At 42.0% G+C, this 13062-nt stretch overlaps 1 protein-coding gene across 1 annotated transcript; it reads right to left on the bottom strand.

The window, feature by feature from the left end:
• Positions 1-11898: 11898 nt before the first annotated feature.
• Positions 11899-12381, bottom strand: LOC138428271 (large ribosomal subunit protein eL21-like). Its single transcript, XM_069568827.1, has one exon. It carries the CDS (start codon positions 12379-12381, stop codon positions 11899-11901), a length of 483 nt encoding a protein of 160 aa, XP_069424928.1.
• Between the last annotated feature and the right edge of the window lie 681 nt (positions 12382-13062).

Here is a 13062-nt window from a genome sequence, read left to right on the forward strand (position 1 = left end):
ATATTAAAGTTTTAGATAATAATATATGGGGATCTCCTCATCATGACCTCTACCCAGGGAGTGAAATTTGCTCAGTCATATCTAACTGTGCAACCCCATGGACTGTATAGTCCATGGAATTCTCCAGGCCAGAATACTGGAGTGGGTAGCCTTCCCCTTCTCCAGGGGATCTTCCCAACCCAGGGATCGAACCCAGGTCTCCCGAATTGCAGGCAGATTCTTTAGCAGCTGAGCCACAAGGGAAGTCCAAGAATACTGGAGTGGGTAGTCTATCCTTTCTTCCCTACCCAGGAATCCAGCCGGGGTCTCCTGCATTGCTGGAGGATTCTTTACAAACTGAGCTACCAGGGAAGCCCTTTATACATTGGTTTGGACAATATATAATGACTAATGCTATATATCCAATATTATGATATATACAGAATATTTTTACACCCTAAATATTCTTTGTTCCCCACCTATTCATCCCACACCATCTCAAACTCCAGATAACCATTGATCTTTTTCCTGTCTCCATATTTTGTCATTTTCAGCTGAAACCATAGAGCATGTAGCCTTTCAGATTGGCTTCTTTCACTTGTGACTATGCATGTTGTTTTAGCTATTACACCACTTTGTATTTCCAGATAAATTTCAAAACTAGCTTTTCAGTGTACATACTCACATAGTCACCTGCACAGTACCTGTTGGAATTTTTATTGGGATAGTAGTAAATACATAGATCAACTTGGGGCAAGTTGCTATATTTAGAATATTGAGTCTTTTAGTTTTGTCCCTTTATTCATTTACATGTTCTTTGACTTTTTTTCCCCATAATGTGTATACTTTTCTTCGTAGAGATGTTGCACATTTTAGAACTATTTTGGTTTCTGATTCTTGAAGGAGCTTTGGTAAACTGTATTTTACTAAAAATTGGCCACTTTCATCTAAATTTGAATATTCATTGGCACACATTTTTTCAAAACACCATTTAAAAATCTTTTCATTGTGCTCAGTTTTTTTTTTAACATTCTTTTCATTTACAGTTTCGATTACTTTAAATTTTTTTCTTTGTCATTACCATTAAAATTTTTTCTGTTTTATTAAGTGTTCAAAGAGGCCAGATTTGACTTGTCTTCATCTCTCTTGTATTATTTATTCACAGTTTATATTTCTATTTTTACTATTTCCTTTTTCCACTTTCTTTCAGTGTCCTTGGCTGTCCTTCATGAAAGAATTCTCCTTAGCTCATTGATTTCCAACTTGCCTGTGATGTCTGCTGAGATGAAATTTCCCAGGTTTTATTTGCTTGAATAAAGGAGAAATGTTCTTCCTGCGTATTGCCAGTAGTTATAGAATGCTAAAGTGACATATTTTCTAATATCTCTTATATCACACACATACGTACACACATACATATTACTAGTAACTTACTGGAGTGTGATCTCAGATTTTTAGACAGCCTTTGCTCGGGAAAACTGCCTTCCTTAGTTGACGCTCGGACTGTGACCTTGACCTCAGCACCAACGGCAGATGGAGTTCACACCCAGCACCCCCATCCAGCAGATAAGACTGTTGAGAACCCTGAAGGAGAATCGCATGGCCTTCCTCTTCCTCCTTTACTGACATTTCCCCCTCCTTTCCTTCCTCCGCTTCCCCTATTTTTCTTCTTGTCACTCTTAGCCCATTATTTTCCAGATTATCAGAAGATTCACTCTGTGCCTAGAAAGTTAATTGAATCCCAACCAAATGCTTATTCTGTTAGTTCCTTGGCTCCTTAGTGCCCTTCCAAGGGCCCACCAGCCAAATTCCCACATGTATTCTGTATGATTTATCGGCCAGATCATACTTCAGCACTAGGTATGCGCTTTTTCTCAAAAACAAATGCATGAAAAATGGCATGGTATATAAAAATAGTTCAGGGCTGTGACTGCCAAGGCTCGCAAAACGAGCCAAGGCAAGAGCAGCTGGGACCGGAAGCAGGATGGGCTGCTGCGCAGGGACGCTGCCTAACTCAGCACTGCAGGGTCGGCGGGCTGCCAGGAGCACGCACGGCAACCTGCAGGCTCTGAATCAAATGACACAGGATGGGGAGCCAGGCCTCAGGGGCGCATACGGGCTTCATCATCCTCAGGCCCACAGACCGCTCAGTCATGTCAGTCTCAGCCCTTGCTCCTTTCTTCTTTCTAGCATGGGGGAAAAAAAAAAAAGAAAACGTTTCTCTCTACTGGTTATCTTGCAACATTTTTTTCTGAAACCTACTTTCTCCTTCACTTCCAATCTAATATTTTATCACTTCAGATGAGAAAAAAAGATATTGGTAATAAAAGGCAAAGAATCATTTTCTAGGTAAGGTGATTTGAAAAAGTAAAAGAGACTAAAAGACCAGTCTTTGAGAAAAAGGCTTCGCTGGTGGCTCAGATAGTAAAGAATCCACCTGCAGTGCAGGAGACCGGGGTTCGATCTCTGGGTTAGGAAGATCCCCTGGAGAAGGAAGTGGCAACCCACTTCAGTATTCTTACCTGGAGAATCCCATGGACAGAGGAGCCTGGCGGGCTACCGTCCATGGGGTCACAAAGAGTCGGACACAACTTAGCAACCAATGCAGAGGCACACGTGAAAAAAGAAAGCTTTAATGGGGTTCTGGCTAATCTTGGTGGGTTTGCTTTCCTCACCACTCTTGTTTGAACTAAAACAATGTAATATTGTATCAGAAAAAAAATCCTGAGCTATAACAGTCTGCTTAGTACCATATCATTTCTTAGATATTGGTCTCAAAAATAATGAAATACTACCATGTGGTTGGGATCCAACTCTCCATACTGTTATGAGACTAACCCCTAAGGGATATGGTATAAGTTACGTTGAGTAGCAAAAATAATTCTAGAAGTTCTGTCTAATCTCACTCAATATTAGAACTTATTTTCCTTTATATATGTGGGCAAATGATCTCCTATAATTGCACATTAAGCTAAGCAATGCTCTTTCAAAAGTGATTTCCTTAGGAGCCTTCGTCTGGAGATATTTTAGTTCAGAACGTGACATGTAGGAGGCCTTCTGGGATGACCCTCAAAACATTGTCATGTTTTTCCCAGTATTTAGAGACACAACAAATTTTCATCATCAGAGACCAAATCTGAGGTCTGGAAAGACTCAAGAGAAATAACAATAAAACCAACTCTACTGGATAATGAGAATAATCAAGATAAATATGATAGTTTTTGATTAGTAATAGTGAGCAAGTATAAAGAAAATTAATAAAATTGATGTCTTTATGATGTAGTTTGTATCTTGTTCCATAAAGAAATTCTGCAAAATGAGTTTTTATGTCCTAAATGAATTTTTACACTTGAATAACTATATAGCATGCACAGTGGGCATTCTTAAGGAAAACAAAACTGTTTCCCGTGGTCTTATGCTGTGTGTTATACTGTGCACTGGGGGGCTGAAGCAAGAACAGTAGAGTTAGGGAGGGCCACGTGTGTGCGTCATTTGAAGCGCACTGTGGCAAGTGTTCCCCTGGCTGTGGTTGTTTCTCACGACGGTCACAATTTAAGCAGAACCCTTTGAAGCCCATTTGTCAGTACGTTGGACAGGAACAAGATCCCACCCTTTCAGCAAAGAATATCTTCCTTGACCTTCTGAGCATCTTTTGTCTTCTTTTAATATTTGTATTTACTTGGCTGTGACAGGTCAGCACATGGGACTTTCCTTGCCATGTGTGGGACCTTTAGTCGTGGAGTGCAGTCTCTTAGTTGTGTCCTGTGGGATCTAGGTCCCCCACCAGGGATTAAACCCTGGCTCCTGGCACTGGGAGCTAGGAGTCTTAGCTACTGGACCACGTGGGAAGTCCCCTGAGTATCTTTTGGATGTATGAGAAATAGACGCTCTCACGTTGAGAAGAGACATTAAAATAACTTTCAAAGCTCCTGTAGGTGTGTGACTGTTTTCAGTAAAAGCAATAGCAGCACTTCCCACAGTTTGAACTCAAATCTAAAGCAGATCATTATCAACTGACCTTTGTTTCTGAGGATAGTACAGCTAGTATAGAGATACCACAACAGTCTCCCATATTAACAGGTGAAGAGTCTCAGAAAATAAGTGTGGACTTAATTGTTAAGACTAACCTAGCACAGAAATTTATTAATAGAATTTGTTCAGAAAATGCTCTTTTCGGAAAAAATTAATCATGCACTTTCAGGAGAATCAAAAAATTCATATTGTGTAGTGATTAGAGGCAGACAAAGCAATTCACTTTCTCTGTGTTATTTGGAATACAATTTACTATAAAAGATGATTCTACATTTATAATCTGGATTTTATTATTAAACTTCACTAGGTTTTTATACAATGCACTGGATATTTGGTAATTATCTTCTCTTCCTCTTAAGCTCTTCAATGCCTCAATCCCTGCCCCCACATGATCTCTGAAGGGAGGTTGGCTAGCAGCCAGTGAGGGGGCATTAGAGTCAGGACACAAAAATTGCAGCGCGAGAGACCCGTGTCCTGCAGACTCAGTCAAAATGGAATCTCTTACATGCGTTTCCCCCAATTGCCTTTGGGATCTGATTCTAAATCAGTATTTTGTGCTTCAAGCAGATAGAAAGACAAAACACAAAGTTAATTCTACTGTTTTTTCAATTAAATGGAAATTTTAAATTCCCATTAATATAAGCAAACTATGCATATACATGGGTTTCCCAGGTGGTTCTAGTGGTAAAGAATTTGCTACCAATGCAGGAGATGTAAGAGACATGGGTTTGATCCCTGGGTCAGGAAGATCCCCTGGAGGAGAGGATGGCAACCCATTCCAGTATTCTTGCCTGGAGAATCCCATGGACAGTGGAGCCTGGCTGGCTATAGTCCATAGGATCACAAAGAGTCAGATATGATTGAAGTGACTTAGGATGCACCCACGCATACACACATCTCTTTACAAGGTACTTTTGGATGAGAATACCTACATGAGGGACTAAGTTATGTTCTACCTCACATATCTTGGGGAACACAAAGTTTAAGTAAAACGCATAGCCATTATTATGTTAATACAGACTAAGAGATTGCCAATAAACTATTGCTTTATGTAGGTAATTTCTGTTGGATTCTGACTTCAGTGGGTAATAATAAGGGTCTGAATAAAAGATTCTCAGACCCACACATTTAATTAGTATACTTTGTTACTCCTCCAAGGTTCTTACAAAGTAGAAGTGTATATTTTTGAAGAAACTATTAGTTCTTACCAAATAAAATTCTTTTATTTTTACCATGCTAAATATAGCATATTGTAAATGGGTTTACTAATCCTTTTAAACTCCAAAATCTGAAGATGCATTTAGATTCAGAACGTGAAATGCCATTCATTCAGAGACAACACATATTTCTCTAAGGACTTGCCTCAGAAATAAAATAAAAGTTCTTTTAATATTTCACAAGTTATTTGCAGTGCAGGAAGCAACAGAAGAGCAGAAGCCTGTCTGAGGCTGGTCCAGGGGTCACACAAGCTTTCCTTGCTGATGTGGGTGGGGTGAGCCCCTGAGAGGACTGAGTCCCAAAGGTCAGAGCAGGGGAGGGTGTCTCAACTCAGGAGGTCAAGGCCAAGAATATACGAAATGCCTTCTGAATTGGAGCAAAAAAATTTTGTGCAACTTTCCTACATTGTTCTTAACTTTTCCCTTTCCTGAAAAATAGATTATCTGTTGTTTAATTCTTTGGCTGCACAGGTCCTGGGGATAGAATGATGGAGGAGGGAGCCTTGGATCTCTGTATGGAACTTCTGGTGCCCAGTGTGTGAGGGGGTTTCAGACGACTGAAAATCAGTATAAAAAGTTCTGTGTTGGTCATTTAGTCATGTCCGACTCTGCGACCCCCTGCATTATAGCCTGCCAAGCTCCTCCGTCCATGGAATTCTCCAGGCGAGAATACTGGAGTGGGTATCCATTTCTTTCTGCAGGGGATCTTCCTGACCTAGGGATTGAACTCAGGTTCCCTTCATTGCAGGCAGATTCTTTACCATCTGAGCCACCAAAAGGCTCTATCTTGATCTAGAAAAATGGTCCTGGTGGAACCCATCTGCAGGGCAGCAGTGGAGACACAGACACGGAGAACAGACTTGTGGGCCCAGCAGGGGAAGGAGGGGGTGGGGCACACTGAGAGAGCAGAATTGAAACATATAAGCCAGCTGGTCAAAACTTGCTGCATGCTGCAGGGGGCTCAAATCGGGTGCTCTGTGATAACCTAGAGGGTGAGATGGAGTGGGAGGTGGGAGGGAGGCTCCAGAGGGAGGGGACAAATGTATACCTATGGCTGATCATGCTGATGTATGGCAGAAGCTGACACAATATTACAAAGTAATTATCCTTCAGTTAAAAATAAGCAATAAAAAAAAAAAACTCTATCCTGGGGGATAGAAATTAAAAGCTACTTGCTTCTTGGAAGAATAGCTAAGACAAATCTAGACAGCATATTAAAAAGCAGAGACATCACTTTGCCAACAAAGGTCTGTGTACTTAAAGCTATAGTTTTGCCAGTAGGCATGTATGGATGTGAGAGTTGGACCATAAAGAAGGCTGAGAGCTGAAGAATGGATGCTTTGAACTGTGGTGCTGGAGAAGACTCTTGAGAGTCCCATGGACAGCCAGGAGATCCAACCAGTCCATCCTAAAGGAGATCAGTCCTGAACAGTCATTGGAAAGACTGATGCTGAAGTTGAGACTCCAATACTTTGGCCACGTGATGTGAAGAACTGACTCATTGGAAAAGACCCTGATGCTGGGGAAGATTGAAGGCGGGAAGAGGAGGGGATGGCAGGAGATGAGATGGTTGGATGGTATCACCGACTCGAAGGACAGGGAAGCCTGGCGTGCTGCAGTCCATGGGATCGTAAAGAGTTGGACACGACTGAGCGACTGAACAACAGCAGCAGTCCAGGGGTAGGGGCTGCATGTTCTGATAACACAGGGGACCAGCCCCCAGCCTCACCTCATCTTGTGCAAGAGGATGAGGACCGAGTTTAATTTCTTAGGGGAAGTCATCAAGCAGACAAACACACATACTTTAGTCCAGTTAAAAAAAAACAAAAAGTGAGGAAGAGTGTTTCAAGCAGAGCAAGACAAGAAGGCTGAAAGCAAGGGAATGGTTTCTTGAGAAATGGAATAAATTTCAGCATGTCTGGAGGAGCAGTTTCAGGACAGGGGCTGGGGAAAGGAAAAGCTGGTAAGAGAATAGAATGTAGATGCTGGCGAGGCTACATCAGAAGGGCTTTTGTAAGACAAGGAAGGAAATGTAAAATTATTCTGAGAGGTGGCTAACTTGAAGGGTTTTAAGCAGGAGAGTGAGACAATTAGAATTGAATTTTAAAAGCTCTTTCTTTCATCCTCTGTCATGAATGCTTCTAATATTTGAAGACAGCTAGCACACCTTATTGCCACTTACCATTCTTAAATGGGGTGGTTTCCAGGGAACTTTCAAAAAGATTGCCTTCTTTTGAGCAAATCTATGTTCCTCTGAAAATAAAGAATCTGAAGCTGAACAGAATGGTGCAAATGGGATATAAACAGCATAGAGCAGAATAGGATCCTGCTACCCTTGTTTGCTTAACAGTTACTTTCATATTAAAGCAGATTTCAGGTGCTGTGGCACATCGTGTATTCATTTTGAGGTTTATAGTAGACTAAAGCAAAACAGATATTTTTTTCCCCTAACTAAAATTGATGTTTAGTCAAATCCCCCCTACCTGTGTAAGTAAGAGTTTAAGTATCCCTGTCAAATGTCATATTGATGGTTTTGGTCCATCCTTCATGTCTATCAAGATTGTTTTGAATCTTGCTTGTGTCATTTGAGGCCCTGGCCATCTGTTTTAGCCTGTGTCAGCTACAAATTTAATAACGACGATTTCTGTGTCTTATCCAACCAGCGATTTCTCCATGGAATTTCCCCTTCCGATAGACAAGAATGATGTTTTTTACCTTTATTTATTCAGCCAGATAGTTCAGTTCAGTTCAGTCGCTGAGTCATGTTCGACTCTTTGCAACCCCATGGATTGCAGCATGCCAGGCCTCCCTGTCCATCACCAACTCCCGGAGTTTACTCAAACTCATGTCCATTGAGTCGATGATGCCATCCAACCATCTCACCCTCTGTCATCCCCTTCTCCTCCCGCCTTCAATATTTTCCAGCATCAGGGTCTTTTCAAATGAGTCAGCTCTTTGCATCAGGTGGCCAAAGTAATCGAGTTTCAACTTTAGCATCAGTCCTTCCAGTGAACACCCAGGACTGATCTCCTTTAGGATGGACTGGTTGGATCTCCTTGCAGTACAAGGGACTCTCAAGAGTCTTCTCCAACACCACAGTTCAAAAGCATCAATTCTTCGGCGCTCAGCTTTCTTTATAGTTCAACTGTCACATCCATACCTAACTACTGGAAAAACCATAGATGGACTTTTGTTGACAAAGTAATGTCTCTGCTTTTGAATATGCTGTTTAGGTTGCTCACAGCTTTTCTTCCAAGGAGTAAGCATCTCTTAATTTCATGGCTGCAATCACCATCTGCAGTGATTTTGGAGCCCAGAATAAAATGTCTCACTGTTTCCACTGTTTCCCCATCCATTTCCCATGAAGTGATGGGACCAGATGTCATGATCTTCGTTTTCTGAATGTTGAGCTTTAAGCCAACTTTTTCACTCTCCACTTTCACTTTCATGAAGAGGCTTTTGAGTTCCTCTTCTCTTTCTGCCGTAAGGGTGGTGTCATCTGCATATCTGAGGTTATTGATATTTCTCCTGGCAATCTTGATTCCAGCTTGTGCTTCCTCCAGCCCAGCGTTTCTCATGATGTACTCTGCATATAAGTTAAATAAGCAGGCTGACAATATACAGCCTTGATGTACTCCTTTTCCTATTTGGAACTAGTCTGTTGTTCCAGCCAGATAGAAATCCACTCAAATATTTTCCAAATCAAATCTTATAAGATTCAAAATAATATCATAAAGAACACAGCCAAATGTCTCGATGAAATCAATTCATGTGATTTCTTGGATCTTATCCATATCTTCCAGTGTAGTAAACCATTTAAAAATGGTTAGTAAGCATCTTTTCACCTCTCTAGCAATCAATTAAAAAGCACTTGTGAAGCCTGGCCGGGTGTCAGCATCCATCTTCTGGACTTGGAGTTTCTGGGTTGTATTCTTTCATCTGCAGGGATCCATTTACCATTGTCAGTGTCTGTCAGCTCTTCCGTCCTCTGTGATTTCTTGAGAATTACCAAAGGGGTGAAGTCCTTTGCTGGCACTTCTCACAGTGGATTGTAATGGACAAGTAACTTTTCTCTGTCCAACCCCCTCCCCTCCCCACCCCCGTCTTCCAGCAGTGGTTTCCCCAATGGTAACGTGAAGACAGCAGTACCTGACCCTAGGACAGTGGTGAGAATCGCGTGAGTTCATATATGCACACTCTACTTTCTCATTAGAACAGTGTCCCGTTCACAGCAAGTGCTTAGTGATGGTGAGTGTCAGCTATGGATGAATTTGCAGATGGTTGCTCTCTGTTTATTAACATTTGGCTAAATTCTCTGAGACCTCAGGCTAGTCTTACTACCTCTTTGAAAATGAAATTCTAGTCTGATATGAGGATGATAATCATCTCTGTTTCTCTCACAGAGGATCAAATACAACACTATGACAGACTTGCTGTCCACAAATAGGGCTTGGGTAGTAGGTACATATTGATGCTGGAATGACTGAGCTTGAACTCAGCCATTTTTAAACACAGGAGACAAATGCAGACAAACAGCTCTTCTGTACACAAAAGTAGACACAGCTTGGTTTTACTCTTTTTTTTTTTTTTCCCCTTGGTAAAATCATTTCTTGTTATTCACCAACCAAGTCAAACATCTTGATGGTTTGTCAGTTTTGAGATAGCTATGAAATGGAAAATATGGATTTTGCTTGGAATGTCTATAGTCATAGTGATTTTTCATTTTAATTCATGTATTACAGTTGAATTAGCCAGTTATTAAATTTGCCAAAATACATCCACTTGGTAGATAAAAGCTGTATTTTAAAACATGCATAAAATAAATAATAGATACACTTTTTCAAAATAAATTTTATTAAACTAAAAATGTGTTTTGCTATTTTTCCTTGTGTAGTCCTGCCAGAGTTAGTCCACGCAATAATTCTTTGTACTCTGTTTCTGTAGGGAGGATGTTCCCATACTAAAGAGTTGATGCGAATGCAAAAGAGAGTCACCGTGAAGTCAAGTTTGAGAAGTCTGCACTCAATCAGAAGGGAACGCTGCCCATTCATGCTGTCATAAATACAGGGGCATGACGGTGTGGTGGGGCAGGAGGTCTAAACACTTCTGGAAAACTCGCCTTCTGCTCCATCTCTAACATCATTGACCTGGTTTTGGCTTAATCTGAGGAGCCACCGGGAGAATTAAATATATTGCATACAAGAGGCAGGCACACAGCTGGGACTCCAAAGCGGATCAGTATAAGTGCTCACTGCTTCTGAGACCTCTCTCTGGCTCGGACAGCCGTGAAAGGCGAGTTACACAGACCAAAATGCACCAAGAGTGAGAACTGGCATCCTAAATAGATCAGTTCCTTGGTTATTATGGTAGATTTAAAACGGAAAAGAATCTTGATTGAATCCTATGTCTTCATTCCAAGAACTGAGTGTAGGAGGTGAAGAACTCAGAGAGGGTCTTTGTATGGAAATTTGAGAAAACTGAAGCTAGCTTGGGATCGAAATTTCTTCCTGGGCCACCTTGCCCCACGTACCGTGGAACGGATTCATCTTGGGTAGGTGTTATTGACTTCTCACGTGGTGCCATAAGCCATGCCCGCAGCTGGCATGTGGGGCAAATGCCGTTCCTTTTTTGGTGCGTGTATCGGTTGGTTGTGTCTTAGCCGGGGCTCCAGGGAGTGGAAGTTCTGTCTGAGGCGGCTCTGAAGTTGCCGGTGCAGATGTTCAGAGGCGTCAGTGAGTAGCAATCAAGTAGCTTTCTTATTTACCTCTAGTTCCTGGCTGCAGTCCAGCTCTCAACTGTTGCCAGTTGTGTTAAAACACTTGGAGGGATGTGGCATTCTTTCTGCCAGAGATTTCATTTATTCATTTTTCTTCCTCAGAAATAAATGTCTGAGGCTGAAGCCACTTCAGAAGAGGAAGTAGGTTGGGCATCTGTGTGTTTGTGTGTGTGGTATCCTGTTTAAAAAAACAAAACAAAACACAAAACAAGCTAATCATTACCAGAAGAGAGGATCCTAAGCAGACTTTTGTGAGGAGGGCATGTAGCGACATCTGTTTACCTACCCAAAGCCCATTCCTCTTGCTTCCTTGCAAACAGATTGTTGCGTTTATCTGGTAATTCACTTTTCTCTATAATGTAGGACATGTATAATAACATTTAAACGGAAAAGAAAACAGCACAGCACTTCAATCCGCTAGAAGAAGAGGAAAGAAAAATGATACCGAATCTACCTCAAAGATATAATGACATTTAGGGCTGTACTTGGCGAAATAAAATTCCAGAGACATCCCTGGAATCTGTGGACCCATTACTTTACATGGCAAGAGGGAATTAAAGCCGCCTGTGGAATTAAAATTGCTTATCTGTTTTGGAAGAAGGGCAGAGGACTCAGAGTGATGCGAGACTAGGCTCACCCCTCCACTGCTGTTTCCACAAGTGGCCAGGGGGCCACAAGCCAAGGAGTGCCGGTGGCCTCTGAGACGGGGAAAGGTGCTTCCCTTTGCCTCCAGGAGGAAGGGCAGCCCTCTTCACACCGCAATGTTAGCCCAGTGAGACCCGGCTTAGACTTTTACCAGAGCTGCAGGATAAATGTGCTGTTTTTTTTTGTTTGTTTGTTTTTGTTTTTTGTTTGTTTGTTTTTTACCAGTCCAGGTCTTTATTTTTACACCCATCAGGCCATGAATTCATAGGGAACGGGCTCCAACAGTTTGGGTTCCCTTCCCTTGCTCCTCACAAAGTGTGCTCCTCTGGGTGGAGCAGGCTGGCGCTTCAGCTGAACCCAAGTCCCTTTCTCTTTGGCTTCCTTCTTTTTCTGATCATTTTCCTTCACACGTTTCAGGAAGCTATCTCGGCTCTTAGAGTGCTTAATATGCTCGATACGCACATTAATTCTCTTGGCAAGAATCTTGCCCTTAACTGGTTTGTTTATAATGATGCCAACAGCATGCCGGGTAACACTGCAGACTCTCCCAGTTTTGCCATGGTAACATTTGTGGGGCATTCCTTTTTGAACAGTACCCATTCCCTTGATGTCTACAATATCACCCTTCCTGTAGATTCGCATGGATGTGGCCAAAGGAACAACTCCGTGTTTTCTGAAAGGCCTGGAGAACACGTAGTGGGTGTCCCGCCTCTTTCCCTTTGTGTTGTTCATTTTGGCGAATCAGCCTGAGGGGCTGGGGGAGAGGTGGGAAGCGGTTGCGCTGCCTTTTACCTGGCTAAACGTGCTGTTTTAAGCCCCCGAGTCTGCAGTGACGGTCACAGGCACTCCCTCTTGACACGCTCACTCAGTGTGTCCTCCAGGCAGGGCTATCGTTTTTCCCTTTGTTATACAGTACATCCTTGTTGATTATCCATTTTAAACACAGCACTGTGTACAGGCAACCATAAGTTCATTCTCTAAGTCTGTCTCTTTCTCTCCCTCTTTGTAAAAATTTGTTTTTATTGTGGTAAAAGTCACACGGTATAAAACATTACTATTTTAACCATGGGATTGCCTGGTGGCTCAGATGGTAGAGAGTCTGCCTACAATGTGGGAGACCAGGTTCGATCCTGGGTGGGAGAAGGAAATGGCAATACACTCCAGTATTGCCTGGAAAATCCCATGGACAGAGGAGCCTGGTGGGCTACAGTCCGCAGGGTCGCAAAGACTCGGACATGACTTAGCGACTAAGCCACCAGCACCAAAGACATTTGCTATGTGCTTTCCAATAGTTATAGTTCTTATTTTGTCTCACACATCGTTACATTAGTTAGAAACTATAAAAGTTTTAAGTAATTGATGCTATTCATTAATTCTTATTACCAGCTAATTAAGAGGCAAGGGTGGGCGTGG

The sequence above is a fragment of the Ovis canadensis genome, chromosome 23, assembly GCF_042477335.2.
Source record: "Ovis canadensis isolate MfBH-ARS-UI-01 breed Bighorn chromosome 23, ARS-UI_OviCan_v2, whole genome shotgun sequence".
Taxonomy (NCBI): domain Eukaryota; kingdom Metazoa; phylum Chordata; class Mammalia; order Artiodactyla; family Bovidae; genus Ovis; species Ovis canadensis.